This window comes from Molothrus aeneus, chromosome 11 (genome assembly GCF_037042795.1).
Source record: "Molothrus aeneus isolate 106 chromosome 11, BPBGC_Maene_1.0, whole genome shotgun sequence".
Taxonomy (NCBI): Eukaryota; Metazoa; Chordata; class Aves; order Passeriformes; family Icteridae; genus Molothrus; species Molothrus aeneus.
The window spans coordinates 16,462,886-16,483,015 of NC_089656.1; the positions used below are offsets into that span (position 1 = coordinate 16,462,886).

The window sequence follows — 20,130 nt, forward strand, 5'->3', positions numbered from 1 at the left end:
CTGCTGTTTCCAGTAAATTGTTCGTATCTCAACCCATGGTCTTTGCCTTTTGTGTCTCCAGTTGGAGGGGAAGGGAGAACAGAGGGTGGTTTTAAAGGGAGTACTAAATTGGAGAATATAATTTCTAAGCCATGACAATAATTTAAATATAGTTATATCTCCCTGTGTGCAAGAGCTACAAAATGCATACTGCCACTGGAGATTCTTTACACAAAAACTGCTGTTTCATATCCTAGATCTAGAGTAACTACATCTCATTGTCCATTTGTCTTGTTTTGCAACCCAGAGCCTTCATTTTTACCAAACTTTCATTTCAGTCCTTGAAAATCTCTGCAAAACTCTTGCATTACCCTGCCTTAGATATCCCTGTACAATCCACTTTGAGCCCTTTGATACAGGACTGACCAGTGTCCCCTTGCAGGCCCCTCTTGTGCTTCATGTCCTCTTTGCCATGTCACCTATGCAGAGCCAGCAAGGCTCCCTGTTCACTTGGTAAATCCTCTCTGAACCTCTGAAATCCCAAATCCTCAACACCTATAGATGCATTTAGTGACACAGGGCTCCCCAAAACCAAGGCTTTCACATCTCTGTGCTCAGATTTACCATTTTGCTGTAAAAGGGCTAAGAAAATATTTTTCTACCTACCCTACAAGAGCATGTGGTTTGTTTTATGACAGTCGTACCAGTAGCATTTGCAAAGCAATGACTCACTGAGTGGCAGTACAGCAAATAGTTCAAATATTTGTTTATGCTGTATTATAGCTAAACCTTTGTGTTTTTTTAATGTGGAATCTTCACTTCTGACTAAGCTTTGGAATGGATGTAAAAGTGTTGAACTGAAGTCCTGGCCTTGAGCTGAATCTGAATGAAGCCCATATGGTGAAGAAAAATACTGTGTAAACTGTACAAAAAACCAAAAAAAGCCATAACTGAACAAGGTAGAGAAGAAAAAACTGCCAGTGAACATAAAAGAAAACAGAATTAATCTTTTTCTAATGATTTCAGGTAAAATTTTCATGTAAATTGATAATTGCTTCCTGCATTTCTGGAATTGCTTTAATGTTGAAGAGCACCTTTAGTGATAGTCATATTTTTATTTTTTAAGTATTACTTAACACATTTCAAAATCTGTTCAGAAACATGAGTATTTTTAACAAATTCCAAGCAGTTCTACTGAGAGAACAGGGATCTGTTCATATAAACACTGGTTTGCTTAGAAGTCTCTTCAAGTCATGCTCCTGTTCCTATAAGCTTGTTTTAAAATAAAAAACTAAAATCTTCATGGTTTAAATCCCAGGGATTCCTACTTAGATTTTGCTTGCATGTAAGTAAATAGGGAATAACTGTGCTGACTTGTAGTAGTTAAAGGAAGTATAGGCAGAATCAGAACCATACTATATTGTGCTGAGCCTCTCTTTGCTGATAAATACACACATTTCCCACACACACACTCTCAGATAGTAGAAAACTGGAGATTCCCATTAAATTTGGCAGAAATGAGTTGTGCCAGCAAGTTTGTTGTGGGTGTGTTCAGAACTGACCACTTTTTAGCATAAAGAACGCCAGAAATTTGGAATGTCCTGCTTCTTGCTTTCTTTTCAACTATTACCAATGAAATACAGTAGCAAATTGATTTATTGTACAAAAGACAGCGGAGATTTGATAAATAAAATGTGTCACTGTGCCTTAAAATAAACAGAAACCCCTGTGTTTTTTGGATTTCCGAAATGTGGTATGTGATGATAATGCCTGTAAGTCAAAAGGATTTAAATCTTTTATGGAGGAAGAGATCCAGAGAGGTCTCCTCCATATTGCATGACAGTTTTTGATGACATGGATGCACTCTTGGATTGCAAAGGAAAAACTCCTGTTCTTCCTCTATATAAAGAATATTCTCAAGATTATCTTAAGCTGCTGATATAAAAGATCTTGATTTTTTCATGCACTTCTTTTGCAACTTTGAAAACACACTTGCTTTCCAAATGAAAGCCTAAAACATTTTAACAAAATCAATGCATTTAGGAAGGAACAGCTCTTTGCTGTGCACCCTCTGAGAAATAAGCCTGGACAGAAACATGTTCTGTATCACAAACATGTCCATTTTGAAAGGGTTTGTATGATGCAATTGCCTACAATGACAGGGACTACACCAGTTGACCAAAAAGTCTCTTTCTGATCCCTATGTCATCTGTCAAGTTTCCTGTTCTAGGGGACAGTATCAGTTTGTACAAAAACACCTTCCCTCCAGTGCAAGACTCTTGTGTATATTCTTATTCCTATTTGCTCCAAAACCCACGATGATGTGGCACTTCCCCCACAGGTATAGCTTATACACTTCAATATCCTAAGAAAAGAAAGTGACATAGATTACATCCTTAAATTTATAGTGGGAGATGGAAATGGCTTTAACAGACTGAGATATTTGAGCACTCTTAAGTTCCGACCAGGAAAAATCTTTTAGAAAGAAAACATGAGAGGACAGGGCTGTGAAAATGGGTCCTGTTGATAGAGTGAGCAGCAGGGACAGGTGGGACCAGGGAGAACCAGGGCCCCAGTGTGGGAATGGAGATGCAGCACTAGGACAGGTTTGAAGAGAGTCAGAAAAGAACAACAGAGACCAGACCAGAATTCCAGTTTCAGTGAGACTGAATTTCACAGAAAGATGAGACTTCCCAGAAGCTGGTATAAGGTCACTGAAGATATGAGTGTTCTTGGAAGTGTAGTTGGTTCAGGCCCTCAGATGGGATCTCCACTGCTGATGAAGGGAAACTCCCTCTGCCAGGAGGCCCCTTAGACAAATGTTGCTGAGGGAAGGTAACTTACAAAGTGTGCTTCTGCAGCAAAGTGTTGGGTCCAGAAAAGAGGAATGTGAGAACACCACACTGAGCAGTAACTTCTAATGGCTGCACCACTGCTGCAAATACAACTGATGGCACTGCACTCCTGGTTTTCCATCTAAACCCCAACCATGGAATCTCACAGCAGGACACCTCTGCAGTGTTACTGTCTCTCAGGAGGGGAGCACCAAAGGTGCAGGACAGGGAGCAGCAGGAGATCTCACAGCATTTATTTGTTCTGTTGTGAGTCTTCCCATGTCTGTGTTGAAGGACACATACCCAATGCAGTGGTTTCCATACCAGGGGTTTCCATATCAGGCTGATAGGCTTTTCCAAGTGAAAATGCACAAGTTCCAGGAGTTCCTTACTAAGTTTTAAGATCTCTTCTGATTCGAAGGAAATTGGAAAACAGAAAATAAAAACCCCACGTGCTTAAAAAGAAACAAAAAAAAGGAACTGAATGAAAAGCAGTGTCTTTTGAGAATAATGGGGTGTTCACTGGTTTTCTTGGGAAGATGTCATTTCATGTTTTGCCTAAGAGTAATTCCAATGAAGAATGGCTTCCCTTTTGTTTTTAAGACCATCTAGTCCTTTCACTTTCATTGTGACCTTCCAGGTAACAACACAAATTTAGAACTGAGGGGGTTTCATAGCTGGACCTACTCCATGGGTCAGATTCCAAAGAGAGTCCCAGCAGCCATTCCAGTGTTATTTTTCTAACATGAATACTGGATGCTTCAGAAGATATGTTGCCATATTTTTTGTACATCTGGAACAAATGCTCCAATTACCAGATTTTGTGAAATCAAATACAAATACAAGAAAAACAAAAACAAGTTACAAAGACAAGAAGGCAAAAGATTTACTGCTAATGAGACAGAGTATTTCCCAAAGCAAAGGTAACAAAAAGGGGGAAGTTAGGGCAATAGTGAATTTTTAAAAGACAAACATGTTGAATCAGATGGCCTTTATCTCTCTCAGAAATCTTACTGCCTTTCCTTCTTTGGCATTTTCTTCAAACACCCTTCCAACACCCTCAGGCACAACATGGGACAAAGACCTCCAGTGCAAAAAAAAAAAAAACCACATAAACCAGTACAAGTCCTGTAATCATAGTAATGAAAGGCAGTTTTTCTAGTGTCTGTCATGCAGTTGCTCTGATGCTCTGAAGAGTTCACTAACAGAGACCATCTGAACACCAGTGATTACAGTTTCAGTTGCTTACATGGATGTGCATGTTACGAAGAGGAGATGATAAATGTATTTATTTTGGAAATCTCTAAGTAGATATGCAACCTTCCAAATGTTTCTAGAAGTTACTGATCTCCCAGAAGGTGTTTTCTGGGAGCACAAGGATTTTTATTTGTGCTCTTTAGAGCTGTGAACTGAGATGAGTATGCTGGGCTTTGACTTTATAGTTACAGCTGTAGAAATAATTCCATAGGAATTATCCTTTTTTAACTTAGCCTAGATCTAATATTTTTTATAAGCAAACAATAACTTTGTGTGGATAAATTATTTTGATCCAGAATTTTCTGTGAAGGAAGGGTGGTGGGGTTGTTGTACTCTGCATATATAAGGAAAACACTAAAGTTTATGAAGCTCTAGATATTTGTACTTTAATCCACTAATGTATTATTTTATTTCACATGAAGCATAGAACGCAGATATATTTTAAAGGCTTTTTATTTATGACTTTCATCCTAATTTGTGCAGCTGTGTATAGAGCTAGGTTTAAGGCTACTTGGAAGCTAAAAAGTGTGTTGCAAATGCATTTGCACAGATGCCATGTTCTTATTCTATTTGTTCTCTTTAAAAGTATTTATATGGTAACATATCAGAACCTCAGTTCATCCAGAATTGGCCAGCAGGGGCAGGGAGAGAGAAAGAATCCAGGGAAGTGATGATACATGACATTTCAGCAATCTTTTAAGTGTGGTACCTCTACAAGGTTTGTTTGTAGTCATTGCACTTTTATTAAATTTAACTCCTTAGTTTTCCAAAGCAAATATAGTGAAATCATGGATTTGGCAACTGTAACTACCACGGTCACTTTTGGGAACATGTTACTCAGTTCTGATTAAAGATGGAACTGAGGGGGAAATGGAAAATCAGACACCGAAGCCCTAGATGTTTGCTGCATATTCTCAGAAACATGTATTGCTTATTCTAGGGGAGGATTTAAAGTATTATTTCTATTAATCATTAGCTGTCACAGAATTATTTCTCATGAAGAAAACTGATATGATTTGTGCAACCTTAAGTAAATACAATAAGATTATTATTTCACATAGTACCTGTTAAAACAAATACACATCATTAAAAAAACAGAGTAGTGCTGTTTGTTGTTACTGTGCACTGTGGATAGAAGGAAAATGAGACAGACAGTAGCAGGTGTGGCTAAAACCCTGATATTTATGCCTCCACTGAAGCACTTCCCAGTGGCACCTAAAGGGGATAAATATTACTGAGGAACTTAAAGCCCTGTGGTAGAAAAGGGACCATGTTGAGAGGTCAAATATATTTGATGCTACCCTCAGATGCATTCAGTGAACAATGAGGCAGTAATGAGGACAGGAAAATATCTACTCAGACTTTTTATGCATCATTAGTCAAGCCACTGGGTATTATGGTTGAACTAAAAAAATCAAGGAAAACAAACTAATTTTGGATTATACCACATTTTTTTCATTTTCTCTTCAACAAAACAATAAACTGAAAAGAGGGTTGACCAGAAACAAAACATTTTGTCTTCATTTTATTTAGTCTTCATTTTAGTTAGTTAAATTTGAACATTGATAGTTTTGTTCTGAAAATGTTGTCTTACCCAAATATATTTGCTTTCTGAATATTTTTTTCAGAAACTATTTATTAAATTGGACCCAATTTCATGACTCCTTTTATTCTCCCTTCATGATGTGTTTAAGTGGTTAATCACATCCTCCATTGCTATTATTTTATTTTCCAGGAACAAAGACTACTCATATTTTCTCCTTTTATCCTCCTAATTGAAATGCAGGATGCCTCATCACCAAAATACTTGAGTGTGTTCCATATTAAACAACACCCTCCACAAAACCTCTTCACATAGAGCAACAATGTGAAAATAAGAAATCTGTGTAGTTAAAGATATGTCCCCAAGTGAAAAAAGGTGAGGGTGGAGAGATGGTTTTCGTATGTGATCCCAAAAAAGGTATTTGTCCATCCTTTCTGAGGTTCTGCCCTCAGTGAGCAAGTTGAGGAACAAAGCTGGTGCAATCCCAAAACAAAAACAACTCTCAAGCAGCACCAAAGTGACACAGAGTTTGTGTTCCAAGTGCAAAGTCCTGAATTAAAAGGGAGGGGAATGCATGTACATTGTTTATCTGGTACAGACAGAAAAGCAGGAACCCACACTCTCCAGTACTGATAGCTGTGGTCTACCAAGTTTAGCAGCAATTTCATTTTTTCCCCAGGACACACATGCATGTGTTTTGCTCCTTGCTTTAGGAAGCTGCAGTAATTAAGGTAACAAATCCACAGGCAGCCCACACAGAGTTCCGTGGTTCAATGTACAGTTTTTCTGGCTAGTCCCTGATAGGAAGATGAAAATATTTTAAAGCCAAGGCTAATTTGGACAGCTGCTCTCTATAAAGTCAACAAGATCATAATAAGACTACTATTAGTTTGACAATTGAAAGCCACACATCCCACATGAGGAAAAAAAAATGCCAGTTCATTCATTTTGTGAAGCCTTTTCCCTCTTTTTAGACAAATGATCTCAAACTTGCCCAGCCTGAGCTTCAGTTAATTGTTTTGCCTCTCTGAGCAATCCTGAAGGGGACTGTGCTAAATTCAGAGTAAAGAGGATGCCTTGCTTTGCTTCTGAGTGGTTCTGTGTAGATATCTGATAAGCCAGAGCACAGGAAGGAGCTGTTTGAGATGCTGCAGTGGGAGCCCTGGAGATGGAGGAAGGTGTCCACTATGACTCAGAGACAGATATCTCAGCACAGTTCCCATGTAAATGAACTGAGATAGAACTATAATGTTTAGTTGCTAATTACATTTAGACTCCTTTGGGGAACCCACCAAGATTTCTATGAATGTACAGTTCCAGGCAGTGAACAGACAGAATTAATCCATTGGTTTGCTCTAACAAGGGACCTAAAATGAACAATTACTTACACTGCTGTGATTGCCCTTCTTCAAGGTTAAATTCTCCTTACAGTTTCCACTGTTGTTCTTCACATGAGATGATTTTTCTTTGAGGAGCAGTGAAAGCTGTTACATGATCTATCCACTTATTTATTCTTCTAAATTAACAATACTGCTTTGGGTTAATGATAATGATTTTTTTTTCATTAGTGGCATCTTTATCCTTCATAAACCACATATTAAAAACAAAAAACAAAAATTAAACAATGAAAAAAGAAAACCTGGGAGAGTCTTCGAAATTTTCCTTAGCATAACTGATCTTACAGCATTGACTTTTCATAGCAGATACATGTAACAAAAACTGTTCTATAAACCCTCTCTACCTTCTCCACATTACCAAGTACTATTCCAATATTTCATTCCGACTGCCATTATAACATTTTTCCTAGTGACTTGATCTGAATTTCACTTGGTGCAGTTTAATCCCAATTTGCTGCCACTGGTGTGGTGTGTTTGGATTTTTCTCTGCATCCTCCTACTTGAGGCTTGACCAGCATCCAGGTTCCACAGTATAATGATGCTGTTAATTCACATTTAGGGTGCATTCCCAATACAGTCCACTAACCCTTGGTGTAGAAATGGTCCTTACAATGACATTCTCCATTCTCCAGCACAGGCTGATGAAATTCATTCCTTCAATGTGAGAATCCTGACTTAATGCCCTTTGTTTGCTTTTTTTTTTTTTTTAATTGGTGCATTCAAAAATTTTGTGCATTTACTCAAATATTGAATTCCTAAAACTACAAATTTGTGTAAGTTGGAAGCAGCAAAGTGAATGCACACTACTGCAAACAAGAACTTTGATGTAAAATACTGCAATTTGTTGTCATCAGTTCTCTGTTCAAGGTAGTTTCAAGACACAAAGAAGACTGGGGAAGCTTATAGGGACAAAATACATGTGTGGATTCAGGAGAATGATCAGTAACAAACAAAGCAGCAAAAACCACTTTAGTTGGCTCTTTGAAACAAGAGGTAGCTGAGGAATGTAAAGCAAGAGTCTCATTTTGCAACCAGATTTTCAAAGGAATTGTGCTTTCATTAATGATCTCAGACTCTCTCTTGTTTCTTCACATTGGAGCAAGTGCCCAGATCAGATTTGAGGATGTGTTCATGTCTCTTTTAAATGTTTTCAGAAGGGGCAGTGGCCTTGCTGTCAAAATACCACTGGGGCTGTCTGTTTCACTCCTTTACTGCCAGGTTTGTTCGTGGGCATTCTTTCTAACACAGTTTTGGTTTTTCCTTTTAGGTAGAGAGGATTGTAGACAAAAGGAAGAACAAGAAGGGCAAATGGGAATATCTGATTAGGTGGAAAGGCTATGGGAGCAATGAAGACACCTGGGAACCTGAACACCACCTACTGCATTGTGAAGAATTTATTGATGAGTTCAACAGACTGCACGTTAGCAGAGAGAAGCGATCCAGGCACGGCAAACAGGCCAGCGTTCCCAAACTGCTGCGGGAAAGCCGAGGCTCGTCTGTTGAGAAAATATCACATAGACCTTCTGAATCTGGGAAGTCTAAAGGATCAACACACAAAAGGAAGAGAATTAATCCATCTCATCAAAAACAGAAACGAGGATATGCAGCAAAGCCAGGATCTGCAAATGACAGGGCTGCTAAAACTGTGACTTACCGAACTACTCCCAGCGGTTTACAGATTATGCCACTGAAAAAGCCACATAATGGTCTGCAGAATGGAGATGGCAGCCATGAGAAAGATTCTAGACATTTTGGGAATGGCTCACAGCAGCAAAATGTGGATTTAAATGATCACGAAGGAGAAGAAAACTTGTCCAGCGTGTTGGAAGTCAGTAACAATTCCCCTGTGGTGAATGGAATTGGTATGTGATTTACAGAACTCCTCTGTGCGGGAGGGGGTGTTAATTGCGGCAACTGCAAGTAGGGCCCACTCGTGGAAAAACTGTTGTCACACAAGTGCTATGGTGAGAAGCACACAAACAAGTTCCACACTTTCCCTACATATTACACACTTTTTTTATCAGTTGGCTTCTCTCTTTCCCGTTCCCACGGAGTGATGGTGAAGCAGTGTGGGCTCTCTCACGAGATTTGCAGTGTAAATCCCCATGGGAAGAAGTGAGGACAGGGCATGGAGTAGGAATGACAACTGAAATGTGTATAGTGCTGCAGCTTTGGGTTTGTGTATCACCATGCAACAAATCACTACTGTTGGGTGTGCTCAAACCCAGTGGCCTAGAGAAACCAGAATTATTTTAGAATTAATACCACTCTTGCTAAAGTGCCCTGGTAAGTGTGGCTGAATAAGATTCAAGTTCTCAGTATCAATGCTTGTCATAATCAGGAACACTCAGAACAGCCAGGTCCTTGTCTCTGACAGTAACTGGACACATCACAAGTCTTAAGACAGACTTTAGAGGAAGTTACAAACAGTCTTGAAGTGAACAAGAAGATATAGAGACATTTCTCTCTAATCATCTTAGTTACTGACTGGCTTATTTCTCAAAGAATAAGGTTTATATTCTCTATAAAAACTATTCAACTTAATGGAAATTAAATAGCTTCTCATTATCTATATGTGTCCAATCTTTTTGGTTTGTTTGTTTTTAATCCTACCAAATTTACAGCCTCAATGGTCTTTTGTGACAGTTATTTTTAGGAGCTAACAATAAGATGCACATTCTCTTTGATCAAGTTTTGGGATTTGGGGTTTTGTTGGCGGGGAGTTGACCTTTACTTTCACTGAGTAGCCTCTTGTCCCTCTATGCAGGGATGAGGTGGAGGATGCCCTGTCAGTCAGTAGGCAGCTCCAGCCTTTTCAGCCTTCCTACCACCTGGAAGGCTTTGCTGATTTCTGAGAGTTTTGAGTATCTTCTTGTGCCATTGGTGTGGGGGGTGGTTTTAATACCTTTTAAAAACAGCAGGAGCTGTTCCAAATGATTTCCCACTGCTTACTGATAGAGTGATGATAGAACCTTTGGAGAATTATTTTTTCTGCTCTTACACACTGCATAAAGGTTTTCATTGAGTGATCCACAGTTGCTCTTGGGGTTTTTTTCTTTCCCTGTTACAGTTAATTTAGAACACAGCTTTATGTATGATCCCTTTCACTATGCATTTAATCTGCTTTACTGTTGCCAATTCACCTTTTTATTTTGATTCAGTGAAGCTCTTCAAAATCTTTCCTAGTTTTCACTCTACTTATTTTGTATTGCCTTCAAGTTTTCCTCTCATATTTCTCTTCCCAGCTCATTAATACATACATTAAATAAACTAATCCTCCTGCAGGTCCTTGGGACAGCCAGCTTGACATGATGAAAAGTAACCATTTGTTCCAATAATTTATTTTTATTAGCTACTTTCTATAGCCCATGATAGTACTCATTTCCTTAACAGCTTCTGGTGAATTGCCCTGCCAAAAACTTTTCAGAAGTCAACACAAATCATATCACCCTCCTTTCCATTTTCCACCCTACTGGCAACCTGGCAAATGCTCCTTGATTTGGGCAGGAGAACTGACCTTGCCCAGTCTTACTGGCTATATGTGACAGCTACTGGAATCTTTCAAACCAGGCATCAAATATGCTACTAAAACTCCCAAACCAGCAAAATGCATGGTCAGATTTAGATGCATAAGTACTCCTGATGATACCAATGAAATTTGAAGTTAAATCACTTTAAAAGTGTATTTTGTCTTTTTCATTTTGAGGAGTTTGAGCTCATGTAAGAATGCTTAAAAGTTACCTGCTTCTTTAGGACGATTTGCATATCTAATTACAGATGTGTATAAAGTTTTGGTGGTTTTTTTTTTACTGTTTCTAATTAAGTTTTTCTAATATTTTATTTTATGTTATTAGTGGAGAAGTTCTGATACAAAATGTATCTTTGAAATGCATTAATTCCCATATTTTAGAATTTTTTGTTTAATGAAGAACTGAAGGGTCACAAAGAACTGTAAGGTCAAATGAGCCTCTCCTTTGTCCCCACAAGAGCTAAGGAGTGGCCTCCATCACCCCTGATTGAATAATCTCTGGCAGAGAGCTCTGCTTCAGTGGAAAGCTGCTTTGCCTGAGCAGCCAGGTGTTCTCTCCTGGCCCAAGAGCTGATCTCTTCAGCTCCTTTCAAACAGCTCTTTATGACAGCTTTTGTGTTCTCCAAATCCATCACTTGGGTTCTGTATTTTCTTCCCCTTGCATTCTGTAGGCAAAGGGAAGAGATCTTTAAATCTCTGCCTGGTTCTTTTCTGAAAAGCCCAAATTCAGCAGCTCTGCCAAGGTCAGAAATCCCTCGAGTCCTGCTGTGTGATACCCAGCACATGCAGAGTGGAGAAGACTACAAAGAGGAGAGATGAGACTGCCTGAGTAATAGCAGACAGAAATTGGTGAAGAAGGGTCAAAATCAAATCACTAGGTTTTTTCCTTAATATTGCCCTGCAAGCTTGAGAGGAGCCACATTTCCTGATACAGGGGCCTGAAACATCAAGTGGAAGTAATTTGCACTACTCTTCACCAAGTCCAACAGTTTCCTGAACTCCCTCAGTATTCACACACAGAGGATCCCAGTGTGATCCTGCCCTGTGTCCCATTATTATCACAGAAATCCACACTAAAACCAGGCTGAAATTTTACAAATTACAAATGAAGAAAGTTTCAGAGAAAAATGCCCAATTTGATGAATAACTGAAATTTTGTTCCAAACATCTTGGGTTTCAAAACTTTCTCCAAATCTGAGCCAAGGTCCTAAGGCTGTGTCCCTAGGGAGCAGGAGCAGTGTGGCAGTCTGCTTGGCAGGACTCCCACGTTTAGCTTGGAGGCAGCCAGCTATGCCAGAGGTTTCAGGCAGTCTGCCACTGAGTCTGGAAGTTGAAAGCCTGGCTTGCTCCATCAGTGCTTGCAGGGCTCCCAGGCACTAGATGTGCAACAAAGAGGGAGCCTGGAGGACCTGGTTTGGCTCCCAGAAGCTGTGGCTCCTGGGCAGCCCCGTTCAGAATCTGAGGGAGCAGACATTTGTGTCAGCTTTCAGATTGCCTGTATGGAACCCAAATGAATGTCAGATTCATTTCTCTAAGCTAAGTGTAAGACTGCACAGAAATTATGTGTAGAAATTTAAGGTTTGTCATGAGATGAAGCCTGGATTTGGAAAAGTCAAAAATTCCCTACAATTTGCGAACCTGGCTGTAGGCCCAGCTCTGCTACCAGTGTGGGCCTATGCTTGAAGGTCTCCAAACCCCACCAACCTCAACCAGTATTGTTTCATATTATAATAATCTTTAACCACCAATGCATTGAACCAAGCAATATACACAGTAATATTTAAATTAGAAGTAATCAAATAATGGCTATTTTGTTTGTCTGTCCATGGCAGTTCTGTTCAAACAAATAACAGCTATTTGAAACCCAGCTTTTGATGACTCCTTAAATGAATTTCCACCAGTCTCTTTGGTTTTGTGTATAAATCCACTTGGGTACAAGTGTTTCTTCTCCTGCCTCTAGACAAACTCCCATCAGGAAGGTCTTTACCCCAGAAGGATGAGTGTGTACCCTCAGGTGTGTGCACAAAATGTCCCAGTGAAGGCCTGGGACCTTGTGGAAGAAAGGACAGATCTTTAATACCAAAAACTGTCTTCTACACATCCTGCCATAGGGAGAGCAGGATCATCTTTACTGACAGTTATTTAAGGGTCTGCAAATTGGAAAATATTGAAAAATTCTGTGAACAGCTTCCATTGATGCTCCCAGGAGCTAACAATACTGGTCTTTCTGATGATATTTGTTGTCTTCTGTTACTACATTTCTGTTTCTCTCCAGATATTGTAATTGAGAGTTATTGTTTTGTCAAGTTTCTTGACAGCATCAAAAAACATCCCCTCTTAATTTTATCTTTCCTTTTTCTACATCTCTCTTTCTGTGTACCATCTGCTGAAGAATTTCTGCCTGTCACATATCACTAACCACTGTTTTTCTCCACTACAAAAATCTTTGTAGTCTCATGGTGCCCTTGATTTAAATACTCTCTGTGACTTAGTCACTGCTGCCTCTTGGTTTTTTAGCTTATTCTGTTCTATTTCTTCTGAAAGAATACTGGCAGTAAAAGACAAGCAAACATGCTTGCTCTCCTAGTTTGGATAAAAACCCATTGCTTTTAGATATCTTACAGATGCTCCCTTAGCTGGAGAAGTCTGAAATTATTAGTAAATTATCAACAGAACAGAGCTTTTAAGTATGTACAGCATTAACCATTACCCACAAGAAAGACAGAAAAGAGGCAGTTAAAGGCTATTGGGAAGACTGAGGAATGCCAAGCTGCTTTCTCAGGGAGAGTGAGGGAGCATGGCTTATTTCACCTAGAAAAATTAAAGCCTCAGCTCCATCATCCTTTCCATCCAGCATAAATGCACACTGCTAATAAAAGCAGCAGTCCAGCTCTCCTTCCCATGACACCCTGATTGTTATTCCCATCCCTCCCTCTGCACCAGTTTTAATACTTCTGAGGCTGCAAGGTGAACTGCATCTGTTTGAAAATTAACCAGTTTTGCAGGCTGAGTTTTCAGCCAGAGCAGATCACCAGGCCAACTCATGGTGTGGCTGCTCTTACCAGTACTGGGGTTGCTGTGGAGGGTGGTGGCACAGGGACTGCACCATTAAACTGGCTCTGATGAAACACTCAGAAAATATGTATCTGAAAATAACAGGAGCTTGAGGTGTCCTCCAGCAGTGGGCAGAAGCAGTGAAGGAGATGTGGAGCTCCCCCAAAGCACTGAGGGTCAGTGCAATCTTTCCTCACTTTCCTCTCCCTCTTTCTCTGCCTCAGCCTTTTAGAATATAAATTTCTGTTGTGTTTTCTGCAATGCCTGGTAGAATGGAACCCCAGTGTCAGACCCTCTGGCAGTGGTGGAGTACTGTAGAAGATGCAGGGATGGGCAGCTAAAATGAAGAGGATTACAGGAATAAAAGAGCCTTGGAGAGGGGGTGGCTGAGGGGGCAGCACGATCAAAGTTTACAAAATCATCAAGGCCACAAATATACTAAATGCAGAACTGCTGCTCCTGAAATCCCTTGATAGCAGAACTAGGGACCACTCACTGAAACTGGTGGAACATCAGATAAAAGCACAGATGAAAGAAAATTCTTCTCTGTGTAGTGGCTACCCAACTTCTCAAACTCATACCACAGGAAGCTGTGGAGACAGACAGCATCAACAGGCTCAGAAGGGGATTAGAGAAATCCATGAAAAGGTCCACAAGCAAACGCTGAAGGAAACAGGAGGGATGAGCCCTCTCATATTTCTGTACAACACTTAGGGATGATACTATGGGAAAGGACTGCAGAAAGCAACCAAGCTTGCATTTTCTCCTTAAATAGCATCCTTTACTGCCCTCTTTTACTGCCATTCTTGGAGAAGGATTACTGCATGCAGCAGTGGTCTGGGAACATCTTAGGTTTCCTTAAAAAATATTGAAGCTTCTTGTAAATATAAATGTTGCCTGAGGTATTCCACAAGTTCTACTGCTGATTAAATACAAAGTAATAATTAGATTAAACTCCCAGTAAAGAGCATTTTCTCCCATTTTTTCTGTTTCCTTTTTGTACTTAGACTGAGCATCAAATACTCACAATTAAGCCAGAAAACTACACTTAGATGTATCTAAAGCTTCCTTAGTTAATTGGTGGCATCCTTAATTTGTTTCACGTGCAGTACAAATTGCTTTGAGTCTTTGAATGTCTCTTTTTGCCTGTCACAGTCATTTTTCACCTTGACATACTCAGGTGCTGCTCCCCTTGTGTGCACTGAGCAGGTGCTGATATTGAGCCTCATGCAGAGACAATCCCAGTGGCTCCAGAGCAGAGCCTCAGGAGCTCCAGCACCTCCCACAGCAGCCCTGTGAACTGGCCTGGTTCCACAGCAGGGCTGTCTTTGGAGTGTGCTGATCATTTTCTCCAGTTGATCGGATTAAACCAGATTACAGGGGTGCACTGGAGACACAGAAACAACAAGCTACTCACTATATATTGTTCTCTTAATGATCCACTTTTGGAAATGGCACTTTTTCATTTATGCTTCTCTCATATTGAATTTAGATCTTTCCCCTGATGAAATTTCTTTCAGCTGGCATCCAGATGGTTAAAATACTGTGATAAGATCCATAGTTTCTTACATCATGCATTCATTTACAAACTGAATACATAAGAAAGAATAAAATAAACCAAAAAATTACTGTGAGGCTTTTTGTTGAGCTGGGTTATCTGAATGAATTAATCTTCTACTATTCTCTTACCATCTGTATTTAAAATAGATGTAGCATAATCTTCCACACAAGGTAGATAATCACTACAGTTAGTCTGACACACCTTCCATTCTATGGGCATTTGTGACTCTGATTTTGTAAGCTCTTTACACTTTTTTGGGAGTTTGAAATCACCACAATTCAGTAGCTTATTGCTGGTTAAGCATTGAATAGATAAAAGTGCAATATTTAATAGCCTGCCTCAGTCAAAGGGTTAATTAGTTTCACTACATTATTCCCAATGACATTGGTGTTCTATTAGTAATTTCACAAGTTGATTTCTGTTGTAAGAATACATTTAAAAAAACAACCTTAAGAAAAAGAAGAAACGTGCCATAGGAATTATTCACAGCATTTAAAGTTCAAACACATGGTAATTTCTGCACCTGTGGATGCTTTTTGTCAAGAAAACAGATTTCCAACTTTTTTGGTGTCAAAAGATTTTTTTTAAGTGATGATTTAATGGAATTTGGCCATGTTTGCATAGCACCAGGCAAATCCTCTATTCAGTATAACCCAGGCAATGCTTTAGATGGTATCTCTTAATTCAACAACAAAAAGAGTTTCCTGACTGACTGAACAGGCTCCTGGACCAAGGTGGATCCCTGTGAGTAGATGTGTGAGTACCCACATGCACACACCACATGAGCCCCTGTCACACACCACTGAGCACTGGCTGTGTGTTCACATCCCACCTCCTAACTGCAGTGCACATACAGGATTTCACACACTGTGAACAATTCCACAGGCCACTGCCAACTGTGAGGTGTCAGACAGATCAGTTACCTACATAAGCACCAGGCTGAAACATAGCTAATCCAAAATGAGGGTAAGTGATTCTGGTTGAGAGGCATCTGTCATGAATTCACTGTTCAATTCTATTCCAGCAGAGCATTTTTAATTGGATGGTGGTGACTTAAACCTGTATTCTAATATTCATGTCATCTGCCCTTTAAAAATTCCGGGTTATTTGAAACCAGGAGCTGGAACAGGTCAGCTTTGGCAGGAGTAAAGAACAGAGCAAACAAAGGTGTTTTCATTCAGCTCTCTCTTGGCCTTTCTTAAAAATACTGCATTGTGGGCTGGTATCTATATAAACAAAAACCAGTGACTTTAATCTCTGTCCCTCAACAACCTGTCTCTGCTTTATTTTTAATGGCAATAGAGTGAAATATCTGTAATTAGAAAAGGATTATTACATACAAACCCTATAAAGTTCCTTCAACACCCCCACACAGCACTGTTACCAATCATCATCTATTGCCTATTACAGAAACACTGTAGACATCAGCAAAGGAATGGTTTGCAGTTCATACACAGAGTAAGTCAGAATAAACTCTCTTTTAAAACTGACTTACTATTGCTCTTACTTGTTTTTAAGGAGGAATTATATCTTTCTTCCCATAGTTCTCTTTTTTCCCTGTTGTGGATACTCTCCAAAATGGCATCAGTTCCTTGGGTCTAGAGGTTGTCGGATCAGAGAACAAAAAGTTCTGCACGTTGGAGAACAGAATAAGAACAATGGCTTGAGGCCACATTTGACTAGCCAGGCACATTTTTTTAATTTATTTTTTCCTGTTATTTTATATATATATTTATTTTCATTGAAGCTAAAAGAGAGTATCACTCCATTTCTTTGATGGTATAGAGGTAATTATGCTTCAATTCTTTCCATCTGCAAGGTTCTTCTCTGGCCAGTGGAAGCTTGAACCTACACAGCACTGTGAAAAGGAAACTTGATGGAGAGAAAGATTATGTGTTCGATAAGAGACTGAGATACAGCGTGCGCCAAAACGAAAGTAACTGTCGCTTCAGGGACATTGTGGTCCGGAAAGAAGATGGGTTCACACATATTTTGCTGTCAAGTCAGACTTCAGAGAACAATGCACTGACCCCAGAGGTAAGTGTTTAGCCCTTAAAGCCAAAGAAAGCCATCCCAATGTGTGGGTTATTTTGCAAACACTGCACTTGAATTTGATTTTATGTATTTTTTTTTCCTAATGGATGAATTTAGAAAAGAAGTCTGGAGTACAGACATATCTAACTTTTTCACACTTGGGATTCCTATCCAAAAGAATGCAATGGAAATTAAATTTTAATTCACATGGCTGAAAAAAACTAAAACTAATGGAATGGCAGAATCAGTATTTCCAGCATGGAATTGTGTGAAACAGCTTTTCACACGTTGAAGTTACTGATATTTACTATCCTTAGGAGAAATCTGCTCTCTTTCCTTTCACTAATTAAAATAGTGCTCCAGTTGTATACAGAGAATTTCAGTCTATATCCTGAGACAGCCTTTCTAAATTCCATCTTGATCCCTAATTACTTTTTCTCTGAATCACTGTATTTATTTATGAAATCTTAACCAATTAGGGGCTCTATCCTCAGCTGAATTGCATAAAGTCATACAACATATAAAAGATAAAAATTAATTCCCTTGTTCCAAACATTATACACACAGGGGCAGACTCAGACTTGCAGCTTGTGCTATCCCAGTACACACATGGATCACTGAAAGGGCTAAGGAGCTTTTCCTTCCATCCCCTGTGGCTGCAATGCCCCGTTAGACCATTCCCATGCCAGGAGAAAAGGGGTGTCCATGAGTGCTTGCATCAGGATGGGTGTCCTAGAGAGAAGAGAGCACACCTGAGCCCTGTTCACACCTGAGCCTGTTCCACACCTGAGCCCTGTTCCACACCTGAACCTGTTCACACCTGAGCCTGTTCACACCTGAGCCTATTCCACACCTGAGCCTGTTCACACCTGAGCCCTGTTCACACCTGAGCCTGTTCCACACCTGAGCCCTGTTCACACCTGAGCCCTGTTCACAGCTGAGCCCTGTTCCACAGCTGAGCCTGTTCACACCTGAGCCCTGTTCCACACCTGAGCCCTGTTCACAGCTGAGCCTGTTCACACCTGAGCCCTGTTCCACAGCTGAGCCTGCTCCACACCTGAGCCCTGTTCCACACCTGAACCTGTTCACACCTGAGCCTGTTCCACACCTGAGCCCTGTTCCACACCTGAGCCTGTTCCACACCTGAGCCCTGTTCACACCTGAGCCCTGTTCCACACCTGAGCCTGTTCCACACCTGAGCCTGCTCCACACCTGAGCCCTGTTCACACCTGAGCCCTGTTCCACACCTGAGCCCTGTTCCACACCTGAGCCCTGTTCCACACCTGAGCCTGTTCACACCTGAGCCTGTTCACACCTGAGCCCTGTTCACACCTGAGCCCTGTTCCACAGCTGAGCCCTGTTCACACCTGAGCCTGTTCCACACCTGAGCCTGTTCCACACCTGAGCCCTGTTCCACACCTGAGCCTGTTCACACCTGAGCCCTGTTCACATCTGAGCCTGTTCACACCTGAGCCCTGTTCCACACCTGAGCCTGTTCACACCTGAGCCTGTTCACACCTGAGCCCTGTTCACACCTGAGCCCTGTTCCACAGCTGAGCCTGTTCACACCTGAGCCTGTTCCACACCTGAGCCCTGTTCACACCTGAGCCCTGTTCACACCTGAGCCTATTCCACACCTGAGCCCTGTTCACACCTGAGCCCTGTTCCACACCTGAGCCCTGTTCCACACCTGAGCCCTGTTCACACCTGAGCCTGTTCCACACCTGAGCCCTGTTCACACCTGAGCCTATTCCACACCTGAGCCTGTTCCACACCTGAGCCCTGTTCACACCTGAGCCTGTTCACAGCTGAGCCTGTTCCACACCTGAGCCCTGTTCACACCTGAGCCTGTTCACAGCTGAGCCTGTTCCACACCTGAGCCCTGTTCACACCTGAGCCCTGTTCACACCTGAGCCTGTTCACACCTGAGCCTGTTCCACACCTGAGCCTGTTCCACACCTGAGCCCTGTTCCACAGGCAGTAAAGGCCTGATGGATGGACAGGGGCTGCCATGGAGCAGGGAGCACCAGCCTGGCCTGTCTGAGCATCCTGCAGGCAGAGCTCCTCCAAGGGCTGCCCTCACTGGGGAGATCTCGGCCTTTTTTGCCCTCTCTGTCCTACACAGCAACTTCAGGAGTGTATGAAACACCAGTTTGAGCCCCACCTGAGGGAAGAGGAGATTGTAGCTTTGGGGAATCATGTTATTCAATAAGAAAATGAGTAACTTTGAAGTTAATTACTTACAATGGGCAGGTATGATGAGTCCCCTTCTCAAATGCACACATACACATGGGCAGTAATGCACTGAGTGATATTAAATGGCTAAAACTGATGGTACACAACATATTTCACTCCTAGTTTTTAAACTAATATTTAGAAGAACTATCTTGGTAATTACCACAGAACTCCCAACACTTGCTTTTAACACTAATTTCTTAAAATGCATTAGATTGCATCAAATCCATCACTCCATCTCTGTCTTAATTACCACTAATTGACACTGCAGGTAATTTAAATGAAGGAGCTCAAGGGCCTGAAAAAGCATGAAATCATGGACTGTCTGTGTTCTGTCAGAGCAGACATACCTTTACATTGCTGGCTGTGCTGTTCCACATCAGCAGAGTTCAGATGCTCTAACCAGGTGATTAATTCAGCCTCTTTGGATCTGCCAAACCAATCCATTTCATCCTTTGAGAGTTTTCAATATGCCAGGAACCCACCTCTGTGGAAGAATAAATGATAAGCATGTAATAGTCCTCTCCCTGCATCACCAGCACAGACTATTTCTAGAACCTTTATTGAAGCTCACTTGAAAACCAGGAAATGCATTTTAGAAAACCACTTTACTGACCAGGATGGTCAGGAATTAATCAGGTATTGAGTTCTCCACATGGAGATTGTCTGTTTAAACCTCATCCAGGCCAAGAGCGATCACAGGCTCT

The 20,130-nt window shown here is 40.8% G+C and overlaps 1 protein-coding gene across 1 annotated transcript in view; it reads left to right on the top strand.

Annotated features, from left to right (window-relative positions):
• The window catches only part of CDYL2 (chromodomain Y like 2), a 60,996-nt gene that overhangs the window by 23,621 nt on the left and 17,245 nt on the right, over positions 1–20,130 (top strand). Inside the window, exons 2-3 of the mRNA XM_066557646.1 lie at positions 8,278–8,872; positions 16,974–17,191. Of these exons, the coding sequence (XP_066413743.1) occupies positions 8,278–8,872; positions 16,974–17,191 (813 nt within the window). The remainder of the gene's footprint in view (positions 1–8,277; positions 8,873–16,973; positions 17,192–20,130) is intronic.